This window comes from Oryctolagus cuniculus, chromosome 16, assembly GCF_051225735.1.
Source record: "Oryctolagus cuniculus isolate XC-2025 breed Fujian yellow rabbit chromosome 16, ASM5122573v1, whole genome shotgun sequence".
NCBI classification, from domain to species: Eukaryota; Metazoa; Chordata; class Mammalia; order Lagomorpha; family Leporidae; genus Oryctolagus; species Oryctolagus cuniculus.
The window spans coordinates 22,567,659-22,589,935 of record NC_142882.1 but is presented as its reverse complement, the minus strand read 5'-3'; the positions used below and the strand labels follow the sequence as shown (position 1 = coordinate 22,589,935).

The window sequence follows — 22,277 nt, the reverse complement described above, 5'->3', positions numbered from 1 at the left end:
GCGATGAGTTCCTGCAGGGCGTGGTGGGCTGGGGGTGGGCTGGGGGGTCGTCACCGGGCGCCCGCCCAGGTCTCACCTTGATGTAATCCTTGCAGGTTCTCTCTCGCTTGTGCATCTGCGGGGGAGACGGAAGCGGCGTCAGCCGGCCTGTCTCTGGGAGCCGCTCCCCCAGCCCCAACAAGCTCTCCGCCCTGGAGGGCTCAGTGCACCCCTGGCCCAGGCCTGTGCCGTCAGGAGGAGATGGGTCCGGGGCCATCCAGGGCCCTGGGAGCCCCTCCTATGAGCAGCCCCGCCCGCAGGCCCCACCTTGTTGTAGTTCTTGCCCGCCGACTCGCGCTCGATGGGCCGCAGGGCCTGCAGCTGCGCGTCCAGGATGTCCAGCAACTGTTCCATGAGCCTCACGGAGGACGAGACGTCCCCTGCGTAGATGGAGCCCCGGGTGTGGCGGGCCAGTTCGCTGGCGATGTTGGCCGCGTTCTCTCCGCTCTTGATCTGCGGTGAGTGGGGAAGGGGAGCCCCCAGGCCTGTCAGGGGCCACCCTGGCCTCGCTCAGCTCAGCCCCTCCCCACTTCCTGTCTCCCAGCCCTCGTGCAGGTGCAGGCCAAGGAGGGGACCTCCCGGTCCTGTTCGTCCCCCCAGTCGCTCCACTGCCCCTGCTGGGGCGCTGAGCCCGGCCGCCCAGTGTGCCTGCCTGCGAGGGGCGGTGGCTGCTGGTACCTTCTGGGCCACCTGGTTGACCCAGGGGGAGGTGCAGTTGCTGAGGTCGGGGCCCCGGGGGTTCCAGAGCCCCAGGGCAGGCAGACACTGGAAGGAGGCAATTCCTGTAGGGACAGACGGACAGGGACAGACGAGGGAGCCACCAGGGAGGAGAGGAGGGCAGGGCAGAGACAGAGCAGGAGACAAGACACGGAGAAAGAGACATGGAGCGAGCCAGACAGTCAGAAAGAGGTGTCCCTCCGGCCCGACGGCTGCCAGCCTCGCCCCTCCCACCAGCGCCTGCCAGGAGTGGACCCTTCCGGCCAGACCTGTCTTGAGCCCCGCCCCTCGGATCCCCCCAGGCAGGCCCCTGATCTCCCGCCCCTGCCCCTCCTTCCCCTGCAGGTCTGCTGCTGTGTGGGCTGTGGCTGAGAGCCTTGCTGGGCGGGGCACCCAATGCCAGCGGTGCCCTCGGGGCATCCAGGCTCCAGGTAAGCCCACCGCTCCCATGGCCAGCCACAGCAGAGGTGGCCTTGACCTTGCCACTCACCTCGAGTGCCCTTGGGGCAGGGCCTCTCTACCAGCATGCCCTGCTGGGTGGCTGGCCACTGGACCCGCCGCACCTCTCTGGGTTCGCAGAAGAGCTCAGGGGACACGTGCAGATTGGGGGCTGGGGGCCGCCGGGTGCTGGGAGCTGGGGCCGTGGCTGGGGGCAGGTCAGGTCCCAGCTGGTTGATGGCTCCCACCGGGTGCGTGGTGAGGGGAGCCCGGCGGAGTGGGGTGGTGGCAGCGGGCGAGGCCGTGCTGGTGAGGGGCGTGGGGCGGGCCGTGGTGGTGGTGCTGAGCGGCGGGGAGGTGGCTGGGCCTGGACAGGAGAGAGGATTTTGAGACAGGGTCACCGTGTGCGCAGGGCCCACTGCACGGGCTGTCCAGGTACAAGGCAGCCCTAGGGCTATGTGCGCCCACTGGGGTGGGAAGGTGTCCTTGGCTCCAGGGGACCCTGGGGTCCCACCAGGTATCAGAAGGCGGTGGAAAGGAGAGGAGGGGTCGAGAAGGGGCACTCAGAAGCCCCTTTCCATCCCCCAGGGCTGGTTCTGGTGCGCTGGCCACGCCCTCCCTGTTTGCTGGTCCATTTCTCGTGCACCAGGCTGGCTGACATGGGGCCGCTCAGAGCCAGCACCAGGCAGCACCAGCATCAGCGGCTCTGCCAAGATCTGGGTTGATTCAAGGACCAAACGCACCCGAGCCCCTAGGAGAGGCGGCGTGGTGCGTCCAGGGCCTGGGAGCCCCAGCTCAGACCCCGAAACAGACAGGCGGCCCCCCTACCCGCCGGGGCCTCTGCTCCCTCATCTACCAAACGGGAACAGCGAGGGTTTCCGCCTCACACAGTGAACAGCGTCTGTCACGCGTGGGGACGCGGTGGGTCCAGCAGGGCCCCCCACCCCGGCCCGGGGAGCAGGCGCGCAGGCGCCCGGCACCCTCACCAGCGCTGGGGTCGGGCGGCCCAAACTCCAGGCTGTAGCGCACCACGAAGTAGTTGTTCCACACGTAGAGCTGGTTGTCACGCGGGTTGTAGTCCACGGAGGACACGAACTGGTAGGGGTTGGGGAAGGCCAGGCTGACGGGCTCCTCGCGGTTGGCGTTGGTGTTGAAGGCGTAGTCCACGCGGTTGCCGGCCGCCTCGCTGTCATCGTCCACGTAAACGGAGCGCAACACGTAGAGCACGCCGCACACCATGAAGGCGTTGGAGGCCGAGCGCTTGTCGTAGCCGGTCTCCCACGTGCCCTCGAAGCGCAGCGTGTAGGGGTTGAGCTGGCTCACCACCAGCCGTCCGCTGTTGCCCTCGGTGGCGTAGATTACCCACAGCCCGTTCTCGTCCACGGCCAGGTCAATGTCGGTCTTGCCGCCCCAGCGGTAGGGCGACGTGTCGTGGTAGTTGGCCGTGTTGATCACCGTCTCCCCGCTCTTGATGCGCGTGCGCAGGTCGTACTTGACGATGTTGCGCGTGCGCTCCTTGTTGTAGAAGACGGCGCCGTCGTAGACCACAAAGCCCGTGCCGTCCACGCGGTTGGGCAGGCGGTAGGTGGTGGTGTGGCGCGCGGCCACGTAGTCCTCCCACGAGGCGTACTCGGTGAGCGTGTCGGTGCGGTAGGGGATCCAGGGCATGACATAGATGCGGTCGCCCGCCTGCAGCGGGTCCTTGCACCACGCGCCCGACTGGTGCTCTGACTCATGCGTCGACGTGGGCTCCAGCACCTTCTGCAGGGTCCCCGGGCACACAAAGACTGGGCCGGGCGGGTGGGCAGGAGAGGGTGGGGGGGAGAGACAGAGGCGAGGGCGGGAGAGAGGGGAAGAGAGAGGCGAGTTGGTCACACGGCCAGGGGGAGCCGGGCTGTCCCCTCCTGCTGCTGCAGTCACGGTTGCTTGGTAGGGCTGGTGATGGGAAGGGGTTTCCGGGCTGGGACCCCCGCCCACCCAGCTGCCCCTCTCCCTGGAGCTGTGAACCCTAGAGGCCATCAAGAACAGGGTTAGTGTGGGGAGTTGGTGCCCTTCTTCCCTTCCTGGCTGCTGGAGACCCCACAGGCTGGGGGTGAGGGCTTTGGCAAGAGCCCCCCAGGCGCGGTCTGTGTGATGGAAGTGGAGGCGGAGAAGCCCCCGCTGCAGGTGGCTTCTGGCTTTGCCGGTCCAGGACCAACCACCCAGCCCCTCCTCCCTGGTCTCTGCGTCCTATGAGAGAACTGGGGTCGGGGGGGAGGGTCGCATCCCTCACCAACCGCATCACCACTGTTTGGGGGGTTTGGTTTGGTTTTCAAACTCCACTTCGTTCTGCAAAATTCGCAAAGTAGAGCCATGTTGCTGTCCCCACTGTGGGTGTCAGGAGCACCCCCGTTCCAGGGTGAAGGTCCCACAGGGCGGTGGCGCCCTCCGCCGAGTTCCCCCCAAGTCCTTCCGCCTAGGAAGGCAGCTCCCCCATAGGCTAGGCTAGGGACGAGCCCCGCCCCTCCCCGCCCCCGGCGCCTGGCCCCGCCCCCAGCCGGCAGGGTCTCTCGGGTTGGCTCAGCAGCAGTTACTGACCCTGGTGCACAGGGGGTGAGTGGGGACAGGGGAGAGGGACCGGACTCCTGGGAGAGTTGGGGAGGGGGGAGACGAGCTGCGCGGAGGGAAGAGAGACGGGGAAGGGAGGGGGCTTGGGAGGGGGGGCTCGCCGAGGTCCCGGCTCCGAGGGAGGCGCTGCAGACCACCTGGGAAGAAAGGGTTAGAGCTGGCGAGGAGAAAGGGGTGAGCAGAGAATTCACGCCAAGGCCCAGGCCCGACTGAGGGTCCCTTCGAGGGGGCAGTCCCAGGTCCAGCTCGGAGGGGACAAGGAGGGGAACCAGTGCTAGGATAAAGACCCAGCCCGCCCCAGCCAGGCCCCCCCGCCTCCCCTGCCCCGGACCCCGATTTACCTGCGACCATCCCCGGCTCGGGAGGAGAGGCCAAGGCAGCGCTGATGTCAGAAAGGTGGGGGGCCCCGCCCCACCCCCCCATTCCCTGAAAAGGAGGAAAACCTGACTGCATCTCGTTGGCCGCCGCCGGCCTGCCCCCCCTCGCCCGCGCGCCGCGCCACCGCCTCCTGGCCACCCTCACTGATCTCGTGGGCTCAGTGCGCCCGCCCCCCCAGCCAGGGGCACGGGGCCTCCCTCTCCCTTCCCTGTCAGCAGAACCCCTAGACAGGCCAGGGCCAGGGCTCGGGGTGTGTGTGGGGGAGGGGTCTGCAGTGAATTCTCTGCTCCTGCTTGGCTGGGCACCCAAGCAGCGGGGTGGGGTGGGGGGGCGGTGGGGGAGGGGGACAGGGAGGGCCGGGACCTGGTGCTGGCTCTGGGGGCAAGAGACAGGCGGCAGCACTCGCTTCCTAGCAGCGGGGCCAGCTCGGCTCCCTGTGTCCCCACAGGCAGCCTGCCCTGGCTCGGGGTTTTCCGTAGGGGTAGGGGGCCCAGGTCCAGCCACCTCCCTGTCCCCCATGCCCGCAGCGGGTGGGCCTGCACCCTCCGTCCAGCCCAGAGGTCTCCCCCCAACAGGCGTCTGAGTGTGCGTTTGTGTGGGTGCAGGGGGTGGTGGGGAGTTCTCACAGCCTGAGCCTCTCAGGGGTGGGGGTGGGGAGGAAAAATGCAGTTAACAGCTGAGTCCCGGGGAAGGGGAAGAAGATGAGGAAGGGTCTGCCTGGGGCCTTGGACAGCAAGAACCCCCTCCCCAGCACCAAGCCCCCAACGCCTCCTCTTCCCTGTCCTCCCCCCCTCCCCCCCATCCCTGGAAGAGGAGAGATCCGGTGCTGCTGCCAACCGCGGGGCCTGGAAGAAGGAGCGGCCGGGAGAACGGGGAGGCTCCGGGGTCGGAGAGGAAGTGAGAGAGTGGAGGGGGTCGGAGAGGCCCCCCGGGGGGGGGAGGGGAGCAGCTCAGGGGGACCCCGCCCCGCCTTCCTCAGGGGATGCTCCACAGACCACCGTAATTTCCAGGCCTGCAGGCCTCGGCCGTGCCCCCTGCTCCAGATCTGTCCCCAGATTCCCAGAACTTCCTGGGGAGGAAGTGGCCACCCCCAATCGCTCCCTGCCCCGCCCCGCCCCCCACTTCGGCTGCAGCCCCTGACCTTGGAGTTCTCAGTGAGAAATTACGGTGCTGGTGGAAGTCCCCAGACCAAGTCTAGGCCCCGCCCCCTCCACCCCGCCCCTCCCCCTGGTCCTCTGACCACAACAGCCCAGAAGAAACCTTGACTGCAGCGTTGCAAGTGCAAGAGAAACAGAGCAGCCCCCTCCCCACGCCCCCCTCCAGGAACCCCGCCCCGCCCCGCGCCCTGTTTGCTCTTTGAGGGGGGCAGGCTGCCCCCTCCCAGGGCCGGGTCCCCAGCAGGTCAGGGGAAGGATGGGGTCGGGGGTGGGGTGGGGGGACTGGTGCTCCGTGCTCCAGACAGCTCAGGGCCTTGGGAACGCCAAACCAGAAAGAACAGAACCAGCCAGACGGGAATCTGCTCCCCGAAAGGAAAACAAACCAACGTGGCCCCCTCCCTCCCGCCCACCCCCCCCAACCAGAAACACGTTACAAAAGGAGGTGCGAGGGGAGAGGCGAGGAGAGAGTGGGAAAGAGAAAGAGAGGGAGAGACCCGGCTCGCCCGGCAGGTGCGGCCAGGGAGTCCCTCCCTCCCCACTCGCCCTGGTATCTTACACACTTCTCTCCTGAGGGAGGCAAAAGGGGGGAGGAGAGAGAGAGAGGGCCAGGCTGCCTGCAAGGGCCAGGACCAGGAAGGAGGGCCAGGGAGAGACAGAGAGGGGGCCGGGGAGGCAGAGAGAGAAGCCGAGAGAGAGAGAGATCCTGCCCGAGCTCAGAGAGGAGCTTCCACGGGAATCTGGAGAGTGGAGGTGACCCGGCAGGGCCGGCCCGGGGCAGGGGACACGGCCCGGACCACGTGGGGGCTGGGGGGGGAGGGCGGGTCACATCAGTATGGTACAGGGAGAACCAAGTGTGAGTTAGGGTCAGCATTGGTACAGTTCGTTTACCTTTCTGCTCCACTTCTACTTTAAGCATCGGAAGAGAGAGAGAAAACAAATTGAAAAAAAAAATGTGCAAGAAAAAAAGAGAAAAAAAAAGAGATTAAATTGCTTTCGTGTCTTGTCTGGCCACACGCCCCCTTTTTTCCTCTTCCTTTCCTCGTGCCTGCTTCCCCAACCCCTAGTGCAGCCCCGCCCCCGCCCCCGCGTCCCTCCTCCTGGGGTAGGGCGGGCGAGGGGGTGCCGGGGAGACCATCGGAGGGACAGGGGGACACACGGGGGGGACGGAGACGAAGAGAGACACGGGGTGTGGGGACAGGCAGGTAGGCGGACGGAGCCCAGGTGCGCGGAGGGGGCGGGGAGGGAGGAGCCCCAGCTGGGAGGCGGGCTCTGGTGGGAGGGGCACCAGGCAGTGGCATGGGGGGGAACCGTGGGGCTCCTCTCCCACCCTGCCTGCTGCCCTCCGCTGGAACCAGGGGCCCAGGGGGAAGGGGTCCCGCGTCCCTGGCGGACTGGGCCCCCCCCAAGCCGAGAGGACAGCCCCAACTCCTTGCCCTCGGTGCCAGCCTCACCCACGTCCAGCTGGATCCCCCCACGCCCTCGCGGACTCAGAAGGAGCAAACACAGAGAGAGGGTGGCCGAGCCGGACACAGAACGACAAGAGAGGCGGATGGGCAGGGGCGCACGGAGGCAGAGAAGTCGGGGGTGGGGGGTGGGAGACACAGGCTGGGCAGGACGGCAGGGGGCACAGACAGCTCCCGGACGCGCTCCCCCCACACACACACCCGGGAGGGGGCAGGTCTGAGGCTCGGCCCCTGCCCAGCCCGCCCCACCCCTGCCCGCTGGGGGGTGGCACCTGGGGGAGAAACGGGCGCAGTTAGACTGTGCTGCAAGGCAAATCCAGTGTTAGTCCAGCCTGTCCAGCTGGGGGGGCCACACACCCAGCACCCCCGACCCACCCTTACCAGCACTGGGGTCACCCCGGCTTCTAGAGCCCGGGGCCGGCCGCCCCCCCAACCCGGGCACCTCTGACCAGGGTCTCCCCTCCCTGCCCCCCTCCCCTCCCTTCCACGGCCTGGGCTCCCGGTGCCTCGCCCAGGGCCTGGCTCTCAGGAGGTGCTCCAGGGACACGGGGGACTCCAATGAGCGTCCCGCCTCCGGGCCTCTAAGCCAGCTACTGCCGCCCAGCCCCATCCCTCAGAGCCCTGCCCAGCCCCCCAGGGTCCTCCCGGCTTCTGTGGGCTTTGGCCCTGGCTCGCTCCCTGGGGCTCGGCTCCAGGAGGGTCGCCGAGCTCCACTGTTGCGGGCGTTTGGGGAGTGGGCCAATGGTGGCTGCTCTGTCTGTCAAAAAGATCGAAGATGGACGCCACCCAGGCGATCTTTTGAGGCCCCAGTCTGTGCATGGGGGACCCGAGGCTCACCGCAGGGCAGAAGGTACTCAGCCCTGCAGGTCAGCGCTCCACTCGCCCTCCCCCCCCCCACAATGAAGACAGCGTCCCATCCGCACCCGTGCACCTGCCACTGAGCACATCCTGGACCAGGCCCCGGGGCTAGGCACTGGGGGGCGGGGCAGAGGGGCACCCAGGTGAAAGCTACCAGCAGTGGCCGGGAGCGTCTGGACTCCAGCCCAAGGTCTCAGGGCTGGGACACTCAGCAGCCCAGTGGAGCCCCAGACCACCCCCCCACCCCACCCCAGCCCCGCCCTGCACTGCGCTGGCCGCCTCCCGCCCTCCCCCCTGCTGCCCCAGTGCTGTGGGCGTGGCCTCTAGGAGCAGCCCGGCGTCCCCCTCAGGCGCTGAAAGTAAAGGGCGTAAAGGGCGGGGAGTGAAAGACAAGGTTACGCAAGCATAGGGCAACGGGCAAGCCCGCCCCCCGCGGCCGGTCACACCACCTGCAGGAGAAACCAGAGGGTGAGGGGGGAGGCTGGGGTGGGAGGGGAGAGGAGGGAGAGCGCCAGGGTCTCCTGCTCCCCTGCCCCCTCACTCAGACACCCTGGAGGCCCTGGCTTTCCCCCAATCCTTGCCTGGAGGCCCTACTCGCAGGGTGGCCAGGGGGAAGGAAAGATGGTGGGCGGGAAGGGTGGTGGGTGGGGTGCTCAGCAGAGACCCTGGCTTTGCCGGACCCCAGACCACCTTCCCCAGGCTGCGGGGGGAGGGGGGCACCAATATGGCAGCACTTGCTCTGCAGACAGCAAGTGGCTTCGTGGCAATGGACGGACCAGCCGGGAGCTAGCAATCTGCTGAGGATGCCCCCAGCCCGCCACAAGCACCAGCTCTGGCACCAGGCTTGGGGTGGAGTGGGGGCGCGGGCTGTGCCTCTCTAGGGGTTTACGGTCCAGCTCCCGTGAGTGACAAGGCATGGGCGTGGTGATGTCCAGGAAGTGGGGGAGGGAGGGAGGGGACGAAAGCAAGGGGTTGTGTGAGGCTGGAGGGGCAGCAGGGGCCAGGGAGAGGAGGGGGCGTGTGTGGCAGCGCTGTGAGGGAGGGAGGGGCCCGCGGCAGCAGCACCCGCGGTGGGGGAAGGTGCCTCCAGGGCAGGGGCCCGGCCCTGGGCCGTGTGCACACACGTGGATGTGGGGGGAGATTTGGGGGTCTCCTCCTGGCACTGTCTGGGGGTGGGGGGAGGGGCCCGCGTGCGCACGAGGAACAAGAGGACTCACTGTAGGGGACACAGTCGTACTGCACCTCCAGATACTTGTAGGTCCCGGGGCAGGGGTCGGGGAAGGCGTCGGAGCCGGCGACCACCACGCACTGCGTCCTGTTGTTACACCTGCGGGAAGAGGTGGTGCTGGGGAGGCGGGGCTAGACTGCGGGGGCAGGGCTGGGAGGCGGGGCTAGACTGTGGGCGGGGCTGGGAGGTAGGGTGGGGCGGGGCTAGACTGAGGGGAAAGATGGAGAGAATCTTCCATCTGTTGGCTCAGCTCCCACCAGTGGCCGCAATGGCCACGCTGAGGCCAGGAGCCAGGCCTCAGGGTCTCCCCTTGTGGGTGGCAGGGACCTAAGGACTCAGGCCCAGGTGCAGCGGAAGCGGAGCTGTCCAGGGCGGGCCCGCGGCGCCCCCTGCCTTGTTCACTACACAGCTAACATGAGACACCATGCGCACCAGGGAGCCGGGAAGGCTCCCAGGGTCCACCTGGGACAGCCACCCTCGGGTCCACACCGGAGCTGCCTTGGAACCCCACCAACTTCTCAGGGAGCAGCACAGACGGGCCTCGCCTCTGCCGTCCGTCTGTGTCTATCCGTCTGTCCCCACAGCAGGGCCCCTTGGCCTTGGGCGGGGCTGAGCCTGGCCAGGCGGGAACTACATAGTGGGAGTGGCTGCCCACGGGGGCCACTCACCCCAGAACCCAGCCCTTGACCACTAGGAGAGAGAGACCTGAGAGATGGCTAAGGCGAGCCCAGGGAAGGAGAGAGGAAGATGGGGGTGGGGGTCTGCATATCCATTACCCCCCTTTAAAAGGAGAACACGGGGCCCCCGCTGCGGCACAGGTTAAAGCTGCCGCCTATGACGCCGACCTCCCATATGGGCGCCGGTTCGAGTCTCAGCTGCTACACTTCCAATCCAATTCTCAGCAATGGCCTGGGAAAGCAGTGGAGGATGGCCCAAGTCCTTGGACCCCTGCACCTGCGTGGGAGACCTGGATGGAGTTCTGGGCTCCTGGCTTCAGTCTGGCCTGGCCTTGGCTGCTGTGGGTATTTGGGGAGAGAACCAGTGGATGGAAGATCCTTCCCGCCCTCTCTCTGTCACTCTGCCTTTCAAATAAATCTCTTTTTTGACAGGCAGAGTTAGAGAGAGAGAGACAGAGAGAAAGGTCTTTCTTTTCCGCTGGTTCACCCCCCAAATGGCCGCCATGGCTGGCGCACTGCGCTGATCTGAAGCCAGGAGCCAGGTGCTTCTCCTGGTCTCCCATGCAGGTGCAGGGCCCAAGCACTTGGGCCATCCTCCACTGCACTCCCGGGCCACAGCAGAGAGCTGGACTGGAAGAGGAGCAACCGGGACAGAATCCAGCGCCCCTCAAATAAATCTTAAAAAAATTACAAACGTGGTGAATTTCTCATCACTTCTATGAAAGGAGAAAAACGCCCACAAGGGCACTCGGCTTTGCTAGCTGTCAAGTGCACGTGACCAGGTTCTGACCAATGGGGAGAGTGGGTGTGGCCAGGGCCGTCCTCAGGGGCGGGGCTTGGACCCCTCGCATTGTGCTGGTTCCTCAGGCTCTGAGGGTTCCGCCTGGGCGGCTCAGACCCAAGCGCAGACGCCGGGGGCCGGCACCGGGGCCTGGCGAGTTCAGCCTCGGCCTTTGCTGCCCGCGTCCCCTATGGACGCGGGTTTGTGTCCCAGGCGCCTCCCATCTGGCTCCCCGCTAGTGCGCCTGGGAAATCAATAGCCATGGGCCTCCGTGCTTGGACCCCAGCACCTGCGTGGGAGACCCGGGTGGAGCTGCTGGCTCCACCCTGGGCATTGCAGCCACCTGGGGAGGGAACCTGCCTGCCTCTCCCTCTCTTTCGAATTCTGATTTTCAAATAAATAAATAACAGTATTCCAGGCAGGGCGGCACTCAGAGGCAGGTTCGGCCGAGCCCGGCGGGGTGCGGGAAGTGGGAGTCAGAAGCCGGGCAGGGCGTGCAGGGCCCCGTGGGTTAGGAGGAAGGCTCTGGCTTGTGTCCGGAAGGCGCCGGGAGCCACAGGCGGCTCCCAACAGGGGCAGGAGGGGACCTGACTCGCTGGCACCCCCTGGTGGCCAAGGGGGAAAGTACACACTACACACAGGCGCTCGGGCTCCTGCACACGCAAACGCGCCCGTGCACACACACACACACGCCCCTGCACGCTCCCTGGCACGTCTGTCATCTGTGTGCCGCCTGTCCGCTCCTCGGACAAGCCTGGTGACAGGTCAGGGGTCAAAGGCCGTCCTTCTAGCCCGAAGACTCCACGCCAGCACCCGCGATGCCTAGACCCCTGGAGGAGAGTTTGGAGGAGGCAGGCGGGGGGGGGGGGTTCATTAGCCTCTCAGACACGGAGAGGGGAGGCAGAGGGGGCACCTACACCCCACACGAGACCCAGATGGCGCCCCGGCCCCCGGCTGGGGCACAGGGGCGACCGGGAACGCGCACGCGCGCACCTCTGCGACATGATCTTGAACGCGTCAGGCAGGTAGCACTGCACGTTCTCCATCTGGAAGGGGTCAGCGTCGCAGATCTTGTCGTCCGTGCGCCCGTAGTTGGCGTTCTCCACCATGATGACGTCGCTGCCCGGGCAGCGCAGCTCGATGGGGTACCCCTCGCACGCCAGCTCCCGGCGCATCAGCCCGAAGGGGAGCCCCGCCCGGCTCAGGCCTGCGGGGAGAGGGCGGCGGCGGCGTCACGCCAGGCCTCCAGGGTGGCCCTCGGGGTCGGGGTCCCCGCGCCAGACGTCCCTCACCCCCAGCCAGGGAGCACAGACCGGGCAGTGAGCACGGGTCAGGGACCTCAGGCCCAATGGCCACGGAGATCTGGTCCCCCACCCCCGCCCGGGGGCAGTGCGGCGGAGCCTCCCCAGAGAGAGGGGGGTTTTTTGGGGTGAGCTGAGCGGGTCCCGGCTGGGAGAAGTCTCACACGTGTTCCAGCCACACCATCTGCCTGCTCATCTAATTTTAGGCTTGCTGGGGGGAGGGGGGTCTGGGAGGGAAGGCCGGGGGTGGAGGGCTGGCTCACATGGGTCTGGGGGCGGAAACCGCCCCTCGCCAGCCCAGCCGGGGCCGGGTGGGCAGAGAACACCAGAGGAGGCCAGGCTGGCTGCCGGCTGGCTGGCCGGAGCCGTGCCAAGGTCCTGGGGCCACACTGAGCGTCACCTCCATCTCTGCACAGGAGGAGGAAGAGGAGGATGCAATGGGGGGTGGTCAGAGCCCAAAGCCGCCCACCGCCACGGGCACTGCTTATCTGGGTCGCTGGCCCCAGGGTGGGGGTGGGGGGCAGGATCTGGGGGCCTAATTAGTCGTTTTTTAACTAAACGTCAGGCGGCTCACTTTAATTAGGCCTTTTTCCCAGTGAGAGCCGAGAAAGGTGATCACAGGGAGGGGGCGGGGTCTCCCACGGGCCCCAGGAGGCCGCAGCAGGCACCTGAGCACCTTACCTTGGGTGGCCGAGGTGACCAGTACGGCGGTGACACACAGACTCCAGAGCACGGCGGCCAGGCGGGCCATGGCGGCGGCCGGGGGCGCGTCCGGGGCTCTCAGTGGCCTGCGCCAGGGGCCTCGCCCCACATCACCAGGCGGCCACCACGGCCTGGCCCACCAGCCTGCGAGGACATGGCAAGTGAGGCAGGGACAGCGGCCGGCCCCCCACCCCAGCGGGGCCCCGGCTAGGGGTGGGGGGCTACACTGGAGCCATCACGGCCTGCCTGCTGGCCACCCAGGGGCTCCCACCTGCAGCTAGGGGGCAGCGCTACCACCTGCAGCCACGGGCGGCGCTAGAGCCTGCTGGCCGCCCAGGGGCTCCCACCTGCAGCCAGGGGGCGGCGCTACCACCTGCAGCCACGGGGCGGCGCTAGAGCCTGCGCTGCCCGCCTGGGAGCTTCCACCAACAGCTGGGGGCGGCACTTCCACCTGCAGCCACGGGGCGGCGCTAGAGCCTTCGCTGCTCTGCAGTGGGGACCACGCCCCACGTTCCCTCTGCCTCCTGCACCTCCTCCGTTCGCCCCCAGGCTCCCGCGGCTGACAAGGGTCCCCTTGCGACCCTCCTGCGTCCCAGGGCCTGGGTGTCCTCCCAGCGAGGGGCTCTTCTCCCACCCCCACCCTGCCTCACCCAAGCCCCTGCCTCCTGTATACAGTGCTTTGGCCACTACTTAGCACCCAGCTGGCTGGAGCCACAGAGCTGGGACCGGGACGCCCAAGTCCCCACCTCCCCCTTGGGGAGCCCCTCGGGGTGAGCTGGAGACAGGCAGGCGGGGTGGGGGTAGGGGAGACAGAAGTGACCCTCCTCCCCCACACTGGGGCCTACACCGGTGCCCACCCCTGCCCCTTTCTCACAGCCACTCTGCTTGCCCCCTCTGCCCTGCAGAGACAGGACCAAGCCCCTCCCCTGACCCTCACCACCCCCTTCTCAGCACTCTCCCTCCCCCCACCAGCCTGTCCTACGGGCTCCACGCAGCCCCTACTTCCGTTTCCCACCCCCCCACCCTGGGGCCAGTGGTCCCCTGTCCTGCTCCGGCTGCTCCTGCTCTTCCTCGTCCGCCCCAGGACCTTTGCACTGGCTGCTTCCTCCCACGACTCTGGGCTCCTTCACAATGCCATGGAGCTATGGGCCTGGCGTGCGGGACGCCCCCCTGCATGCTCTGCTCATGGGGACCACGCCAGGCACCAGCATTGAATTACCACCCCGACCGCTGTGACCAGTCCACTTCCCAGCCGCCCCCCCCCCCCACGCACGCACACAGAGCTCAGGGGTCGCTGAGCCTTCTGGGGTCTCGGCTCCTCACCCGGGGGCCTGGGTTTGATGCCACCAAGCTCACCGGCCCCGTTCCCCCTGCTGTCCCCGGAACTTCCCAGCCCCGCCCCTTTGACTGACAGCTGTCCTGGAGTGGGGAACTCACCACTGGCCCTCAATAAACAAAACATTGGGGCCCGGCGCTGTGGCCTGGCCCCCACCGGGCTGCCGGTTTGAGTCCCGGCTGCTCCACTTCCCATCTAGCTCTCTGCCACGGCCTGGGAAAGCAGTAGAACATGGCCCAAGTCCTTGGGCCTGTGCACCTGCGTAGGAGACCCGGATGGAGCCCCTGGCTTCAGTCCGGCCCAGCCCCCAAGCCTCCCTCGCATGCCCACCCCTGACTACACTGCAGGAGGAGGGGGATTCTTACCACCTTTTCCTGGCCCGGCTCCCGGCCAGGGTCAGGTCCACGGGGTCTCCCCGAGTCCTGTCCCAGGCGTCAGGAGCAGGCGGAAGTCGGGTTAGGGGCAGGGAAGTCAGGTGCTGGGGGCAGCTGCCCCACGTGACTGCCCTGCACACCGTGTGACCTTGACCTGGTCGCTTCCCCGCCGGTTGCCTTAGGGCTGCTCAGCCGCAGGGTTCTGGTTGACACCGGGCCAGCTCGGCCAGCAGAGGGCGCTGTCCGTGGCACCTTCTGGGGGCGGGGCGAGGAGGGCGGGCCTCGCCCCTTCCCCACCCGGCATCAAGGTTTCAGGTGCCCCCTACTTGGGAAGCCCTCCACCATTCTCTTATCACTGTCCACACCTCCAGGGCGGAGGAGGGGGGCGGGAGCGGGGGGGGGGGGCGGTCTCTGCTTTGTCTTCAGCCCCACCCACTCAAACCAAAGACCCAGGGGGTCAGTCGGGGGTGCCCCACCCAAACCGCAGGAGCAAAGATCCTGCCTCCTCTTTCTCCCTAAATCCAGCTCTGGAATAACCCCTGGGCTCTGTCCACACCACAGGTCACCCCAGCATTGGTTCCCCGCCCCCAAGCTGACCCAGCAGCTGTGCCTCTGGTCATAGGCCCTGCTGGCTTCCCAGATGTCCCCCGGCCCTTTGATTGCTAAAGTAGTAGGCTAAGTCCCATATCCAGGGCACAGGTTCGAGTCCTGGCTGCTCCACTTCTGGTCCAGCTCCCTGCTAATGCGCCTGGGACAGCAGCAGGTGCATGGACCAAGAACTTGGGCCCCTGCACCCACATGGAAGACCAGGATGGAGCTCCTGGCTTCAGCCTGGCCCAGGAACTGCATCCGGGTCTCCCACATGAATTGCAAGGACCCTGGGTCCATTTTGCCCTGCTGTCCCAGGCGCATTAGCAGGGCGCTGGACTGGAAGTGGAGCAGCCGGGACTCAAACCAGCACCCGTATGGATACTGGATTTGCAGATAGCGTCTTTACCGGCTATGCGACCGTGCTGCCCCCTCTGCCCCCACCCCCAAAACGACCTGGACAAGTTGCTCCCCTCCCCTCCGACCCCGTGGCTCCCCCCCCCCCCCCACACACGCAGCCTCAGCCTGCCCCTGGGCTGGGAGCCGGCGCCGACAGCCGGGACAGAGCGCCCTCGCCTGGCGGCTGAGAGACATTGCAGCTCCGTGTTGGGCGGCAGGTGCAGGGTCCAGCAGCCTCCCGGCCATGGCCGCGTCCCCGTGTGCATGGAGGGACAGACCCTGGCCGCTCCTCCGTCCATCTGGGGGACCCCACGTCCACCCTCTTACCCTCCCCCATTCCTTGTCCCCTCATATGGCCCCTAGACCACGTAGCAGGCCCCCAGATCCAAGCTCACACAGGAATCATAACTTTGGGGGACCCTGCTCACCCCGGAACAGCAAACTGCCGGGAGGGGGCGGGGCAGCGGCCACTTCAAGTGCCTTCCACGGGTCACTCACTGGATCAGGGACCCCCAACTGATAAAGAGGGCGCGGACTCGAATCCAGGCCTGGGCAGGGGAAGGGGCCGAGGGGGCACACTGGGCCCACACCTACCAGTCAGGTGTCCCCAGCCCTGGGCTCTTGTCGCCTGCGTCCCCTCCTCCCACGCCTGCCGCCGCCACCACCCCCGACTCGGGGCCTCAAGTCTCGAGGGTGGGCGGCTCTGTCCCCGTACGCCCCAGGCTGGGGGGCGGCCAAGGTGCTGGAGAGGGGGCGCCGCCAGCCTGCGTTGCCACAGCAACCTGCCTCCCGCAGGCGACAAGGGCGGCTGGGGGTGGGCGTCTGCGCCCAGCCGCCAGCCCCTCCTGCCTCAGCCCACACCCCAGACGCCGCCTCCTCCAGGAAGCCTCCCCACCCCCACCCCGTGGAGCCAGGGCAGGGGTCCAGGGACCCAAACTCTTGGGTCTGAGTCTGCTGTGTGGCCCTGGACGGGGGTCTTGGCGTCCCTGAACCCACTGGCCATCTCGCTCTGGTACAAAGCCCTACCTGGGAGAGACGAGGCGAGGACCCAGGGTGCCCAGGGGTGCTGGGGGCAGGGCAAGGGTCCCCGAGGACCCCAAGGCCCAGGTGCTCAGGCTCCAGGCAGACTCGGGGTCCTTCTCTCCTGCACACCCCCCACCCCCCAAGTCACTTCACACTGCTCCTTGGCCCTCCCCGCGGAGCCCCCCCCAAGCACCTGCCCTCCCCTCTCCACGGTCCCTCCCCTCCAGCAGCCACCAGAGGCGCTATGAGCACCTCCTGCAGGTCCCTGCTGAGCTCAGAACCCTCCAGGGCTCCCAGCTGCCAGGCACACACACCTGCCCCAGGGCCCTTGCACGGGCCGAGCCTGCTTCCGCAGCCACCCACCCAGCTCCTCTGTCTCCCTCGGGTCTTTAGAAGCTCCTGGTGCTCCCACGCCTGCCCTGTCGAGCCCAGGGGGTGACACAAGGAGGTGAGGCAGGCATGGGGGAGGTGACCAGGGAGGCTGTGTGGGACCTTGTGGGCCTTGGGAAGAGATGAGCTCCCATATGGATGCCACAAAGCAGGGGCTGGCATGCGTGTGCATGAGACAGCGTCTGGGAACCCGTGTACAGGCCACTGCCAGGTCCCCGTGACGGCCGCCTCCTCCGGACAGTCCTCCCAGACTTGCACACCTCAGCAGGCTGGTGGAGCCCTCACAGCGAGCACTGTCCACCCTCCAGGTGCCCCCCCAAGCTCCCCCGGTTCATGCCAGGCAGTGGGAACCAGACCAAAGAAGTCGATTCTGGAGCCGTAGAGGGAGGGGAAGCCAGGACAGGGGGTGGAACTTTTAGAGAGAGTGACTGGCGCTTTGGCCGCGGTGAGGCAGCGGCCTTGCAGGTGCGCTCTGAGGAGACACAGGCTGTGCAGAGGCCCTGGGGCTGATCAGGCCACGGCAGGGTTAGGGGGACCTGGTGAGGGGTTGCGCAGGGCAGGAGGCAGCCAATTACAGATGGACAGGTCACCGCCCATCCCGGGGCCAGGGAGTGAGCCAAGAACAGGGTTTTAATATTTTTTAAATACACCTTTCTTTAGTTCCATTTTATTTGAAAGGCCCAGCGACAGAGTCCTTGCGTTGCTGGGTCACTCCCCAAAGGCCCACAGCACCCAGGGCTGGGCCAGGAGCTCCAACTGTCCCACACAGCAGCAGGGACCAGGCGCTTGGGCCAGCACCTGCTGCCTCCCGGGGTGCGATTGCGTAGGGAGCTGGCTGGGAAGTGGAGCAGCCAGGACTCCGCCCCTGGTTACAATGGGGGGAGGAGCCAAGGACGTCCAGGGGCGGGGCTAATGCCGTCCAGGGGCGGGGCTCAGGGCAGCCGCTCTAGGGGCTGCCTTCAGGGCTGGCCCCCTCCAGAGATTGCAGTGGCCCGGATGTCAGCGGTGTCTCCCTCCAGCCTGGGGTTCCTCGTGGGCCACACAGGAGCACCCACTGGGCGCCAGCCCCTCTGTGACCTGTGGGGGGCTCTGGTTATTTTTAGCTAGGGGGGGAAGGGAAGCAAGGCTATTTTTAGCTTCTCTATTGAATTTTCATCTCCCCCTGGTTTTCATGAATGCCCCTTGCTGTGCAGCCAATGACCCGGGGGCCAGGGGCGGAGCTAAATAAGGGTGAGGGTCTCTTTCTAGAGGGGTGGGCGGTGGAGTTGGGGAAGCGGATGTTTGCCAAGGGGGTCCCCCACTTCCTGTTTTGGGATCTGAACTTGCAAGGGCACACAGCCGCTTGGGGGAACCACTTGCCCAGCCCAGATTCATTCACGCGTCTGTGTACCCCAGGGTACCCCCAAAGGGGACACACACAGGGGCTTGGAGTCTTTAGAGAGAGGCCCCTCCCACTCGTCCAGGCTGCAAACAGGACCCCTGAGTACGGGTGCCTGTCAAGGTGAGGTGTGAAGGCACAAGGGCAGCCAGTGACCGCTTGTGCAAAGGCACTGGGGTAGGGCGGTGATTGGACTGGTGGACGCACATCAGCACAGGAGGAGGGGACACAAGGTCAGCCCCGCCCCCCAGGACTTCTCCAGCCTGGGCCTGACGCAGTGGGGGGACCCACGCAGGGGAGGGGGCTGTGAGGGGATGCCCTCCCCCCAACCCCAAGCCTTCTGAACTCCCACAATAGAAGCCCCCTGTGTGCAATGCCTTATGGCGAAACCATGAGCTCCCGGCATGGACAGGACCCGGCCGCTGTCTGTCCACCGTCCCCAGCATGGCGCGCCCCGCACGCAGAGCCGCTGGGAGAGGAGGCGCGAGGGGCCCGGGTGCGGGGAGCACACACCTGAGCGCGCCACCAGGGCCGTGCACACAGGAGATAGACAGCCCCGTGGGCGCGCGTGCCGACGGCTGCTCCAGCGAAACTCACACACACACTGGCCGGCCACCAGGGCCGCGTCCACAAGGGCGGGTCACCGTCCCAGCCACACCTGCGCAGAGCAGGTGCACACACACACAGACACACACCTGCCAAGGGGCGGGATTTCCTGTCTCTGCTGAACCCCCCTCCCCACCCTGGAACCCCAACTTTCTGTTCGTCTGATAGCAGGCACTCTTTGCCCAAAGCAGAGTCCAGGGTCCCCGTCAGGGAAACTCCCCCCACCCCCAGCCCCGACCTCTAGGACCCCTCCCCCCTGCCCGCCGGCCGCCTCCCCACGGACCCGGCGGCGTCTGGAAATCGGATCTGATCCAGAGAGAAGAGCCCACACAGAAACTAGAGCCTGGCACGTCCTTGGCTACCCGTCTGGCTGGACGGCTGGGGGAGTGGGAGCAGGGACGCCCCCAGACCCAGGCAGCGCGCGCGCACGCGCACAGACACACACACAGACACGTCAGGTGGAGCCGCCACTGCCACCAGCCAGGAGCCCAGAGCAGCACAGGCACCCACACGGGGCCCCTCCCGCAGGTGGCCAGGGCGGCCGGGTGGGGGTGGGGGCCTCCTGGGCGCCCCCCCAGGAGAAGGGGCTCCCCTGGGCAGGCTGGGAATAGAAACCAAGCCTCCCCCGCTCCCAGCTCCTCCCTGACGCCAAGCCCCAGGTGTGCTGGTCCCCGGCGCATGTCTCGTGGCTCCAGCCCCGCTGGAGTTACGCGCGACGCTCCCACGAGTGGGGCTCGGGGGGCGCAGGCGGGCGGGGGTGGGGGCAGGAGGGCACGGCGTGGCTCCTAGAAGGCCCTTGCCCAGGTCACCGAGAGGAGTTCGGGTTAGAAGAGAGATGGTGGCAGGTGCCCGGCTGGCTCCCACGTGCGCGCGCGCACACACACACGTAGGTGGCTCCGGGCACGCGCACCGTCGCCCGCCAACCGTGGAAATCCGTTCCCTTTCCCGCTTCCCAGGTGATCTTTCATCTCGCTAAGGAACGGCAAGACCGCGGCTGATTTTTCTACACGGTCTCCTCCGTCTCCCTGCGGTCCCCCCGCGATTCAGAGCGGGGAAGTGGGGAGGGGGGAGGGGGGAGGAGCCACCTGTCCCCAAAGCCGGGTCCGCACCCCGCAAACCCACCACCGACCTGGGCAATCCTGACCCCTCACCGGAACCCATCGCAGGCCAGGGAGTCCCCCCATCCCACCCCCCAGGCTGCTGGCACTAGCAGCCCGATTAGGTCTGGGGTCGCCTTAGAGCCCCGAGCCAGCCTGGAGGTCATCGGGCCTCCCAAATAGACCCCCTAACCCCAGGGGCTCCCCTCCCGCACCTGTCCCCACCCGGGCCCACGCTCACTCCCACAGCGGCTGCAGGAGCCTGCAGAGAGAGCGAGAGAGCGAGAGAGAGCGAGAGAGGGAGAGGCAGAGAGGCAGAGAGGCAGCCAGCCATCTTGGCCGCCATGTTGAGCCCCTCCCCCTCTCTCCCTCTCCCCCTCCCCCTCCCCGCGCACCACATGTTTGGATGTGGGCAGACAGGCGCGGGGCTCCAGGGTCGGTCCAAGCCGGGATGGCGAAGGGGGCCCCGGCGCCTCCAAGCTGGAGTGGACGCGGACACGCACGCGGCCGCCGTGGCTGGGGGGTGGGGGCCCACGAAGGGAGTCGAGTGAGGGGCTGGCCCGGCGCTCCCGCGAAGGGCAGAGGTGCCGCGCTCGCGGGGGCTGAGTGGCAGGCGCGGGTACCAGGGGCGCACTGGAGCCAGGCCTCGCTAGGGGAGCATTTGGCGGGGGGGGGGGGGGGCGCGCGGCCACACACTCGGATTTCTATCCCAGAACCCTCGCATGACAACTGCACCCCCACCCTGCCCGAGCACACCTTGGGGGGCTCGCCCTCCAAGCTGCCCCCTCCTCCTCCAGTGGCTCTCAGCCCTCGGCCTCTCCAGCTGAAATCGGGGACCGCGAAGGGAGATTCTGCCCGGCTACAGCCCCGCGCCCCTGCGGCTGCGGCCAGCCCGACACCCAGACAGACCCCTCCCGCGTCCCCACCCCCCACCCTCCACCGCTCCCAGAACCCGCGCCGCGGCTCCACCGAGGGAAAAACAACCCCCTCCCCCCCAGCCCAGCATCCTGCGGCGCCAGCCCCCCGACCCGGCTCCTGCGGGGTGGGGGTGGGGGGCGCGCACACGCACCTCCCCTGCTCACACCCAGACACCTACACAAACAGGGCGCCGAGCTCCCCCCCCCCGCGCGCACACGCACCGGGGACACGCAAGTACCGCCGCGCCGCTTCCCCACAAAGGCTGACGCGCGCGGCGGGCACACGCAGCCACGCGCGGGCACACTCGCCGCCCCATCCCCCGCCCCCCACGCCGCCCGCATCCCCGCGCCCCGGCAGCTCGGCGGGGGGCCGCCCCTGTCGGCTTCGTCGCCCACCCCCACTCCTCCTCCCTGGATGGTGGGGGTGGGGAGCGCGCCGCCCCCCCCGACGCCCCCTCCCGCGCGCAGGTGCGGTGACCCGCGGGCTCCAGCCTCCCCTCCCCCCACCCCCACCCCGCGCCCGCGGCTGGGACAGGCCCCGGCTCCCATCCGTCCTGCTCGTTACCCCCCGCCCCCGGCCCCGCACACCTGGCCCAGGTGCGGCGTTGCCCCCTCCAACCCGGGGCCCGCAGCCACTCACCTGTCCGGCGCTGCTCCCAGATCGGCCCCGCGCGTCTCTTCTGCGGCTCCGCGACCCCGGGCCCCCCGCCCGGCACATCTCCCGGAGCCGGGGCGGGCTGGGGGGGTTGCGGGGGGGGCGAGTGGCGGGCTGGGATTGGAGCGAGGGCGGCCTCCGTGTCCGTTCCCGGCCCCGGCTCAGCCCCGTCGCCACCGATCAAAAATGTTATTTAAAAAAAAAAAGAGAGAGAGAGGGGAAAAAAAAAAAGGCGGATCACACCGCCGCCCCCAAAGTCAGCGGCGGCGCAGGCTCGGGGCTGGGGGCGCGCGGGTCTGCGCCCCTCCCGGGGAGCCAGGCGGCGGGGCGGGGGCGGCGTCAGAGCTCCGGGGGCTGGGGCGAGGCGGCGGCCCCCGAGGCGGCGCCCGCAGCGGCCCGCATCTCCCCCGCAGCTCCGCGCCCCCGGCCGAGGCGGCACGTGTGCGCCCAGGCGACTGTCCCAGCCCCCCCACCCCCGCTTAACGCGGCCGCCGGGGCAGCCCCGCAGGCCCCCGCCGCCCGGCGGCGCCGCTCCGGGGCCCGCGCGGCCCCATCGGCCGGGGCTTTCCCCCCCCTCGGCAGGCAGCGGGGCGGGGGGCGCAGCAGCGCCGACGGCTCGCGCGGTCCCCCCCGCGGGGGGCTCGGGATGGGGGCTGGGGCCCGGGCGCGCGGGGTGGGGGGCGGCCGGAGCGGGGGGCGCGGCGGGGCCGGGCCCGTGGGCACCGCAGGACGCGCGGACCGAGCCGACGCCGGGCTACAGCAATGACAGGAGCCTGCTCGCCCCGCTCCCCGGCGCACCCGCTCCGGGATGGGGGGGCCGCGGGCGCGCGCAAAACCCGGTCCGGAGCCGCTGCCGGGGACGGGGCCGCCGCAGCCAGCCGGGGCGCACGGGGGGCCGGCGCGAAAACCCGGCCTGGATGTCCCTTCCCTGGAAAAGTGGGGACGACCGGGCGGTGGGGGAGGGGATGCGGGGCGTCGGGACGACCCGGAGCGGAGTTTTCCGCGGGGAAGCGATTTTTTTTTTTTGGTTGCCCAAACCTGGGTTGGATTCAAAAGGTGCAGGACCCACGTGGGGCGGGGCAGGTGGGAGAGTGGGGTGGCCCGGGATGGGGTGCGGGGTGGGGGGAGCTTGCGGCACGGCCCATATGCACCCCGGGCACGCAAATTT

General features: G+C 68.1%; 1 protein-coding gene across 4 annotated transcripts in view; it reads right to left on the bottom strand.

Moving 5' to 3' along the window:
• The window catches only part of ADGRL1 (adhesion G protein-coupled receptor L1), a 31,346-nt gene extending 9,418 nt beyond the window's left edge, over positions 1–21,928 (bottom strand). Inside the window, exons 1-10 of one of the 4 annotated variants that reach the window (XM_051835820.3) lie at positions 21,095–21,928; positions 12,326–12,490; positions 11,337–11,550; positions 8,875–8,984; positions 6,225–6,242; positions 2,181–2,981; positions 1,247–1,561; positions 718–821; positions 307–492; positions 77–115 (exon numbers count right to left, since the gene is read on the bottom strand). In XM_051835820.3, the coding sequence (XP_051691780.1) occupies positions 77–115; positions 307–492; positions 718–821; positions 1,247–1,561; positions 2,181–2,981; positions 6,225–6,242; positions 8,875–8,984; positions 11,337–11,550; positions 12,326–12,395 (1,857 nt within the window). In that variant the 5' untranslated portion in view covers positions 12,396–12,490; positions 21,095–21,928. Of the gene's footprint in view, positions 1–76; positions 116–306; positions 493–717; positions 822–1,246; positions 1,562–2,180; positions 2,982–4,142; positions 4,228–6,224; positions 6,243–8,874; positions 8,985–11,336; positions 11,551–12,325; positions 12,491–21,094 lie in introns of those variants that run through there. The other 3 variants (XM_070058887.2, XM_051835821.3, XM_070058888.1) reach the window with 3 other exon arrangements.
• Positions 21,929–22,277: the final 349 nt, after the last annotated feature.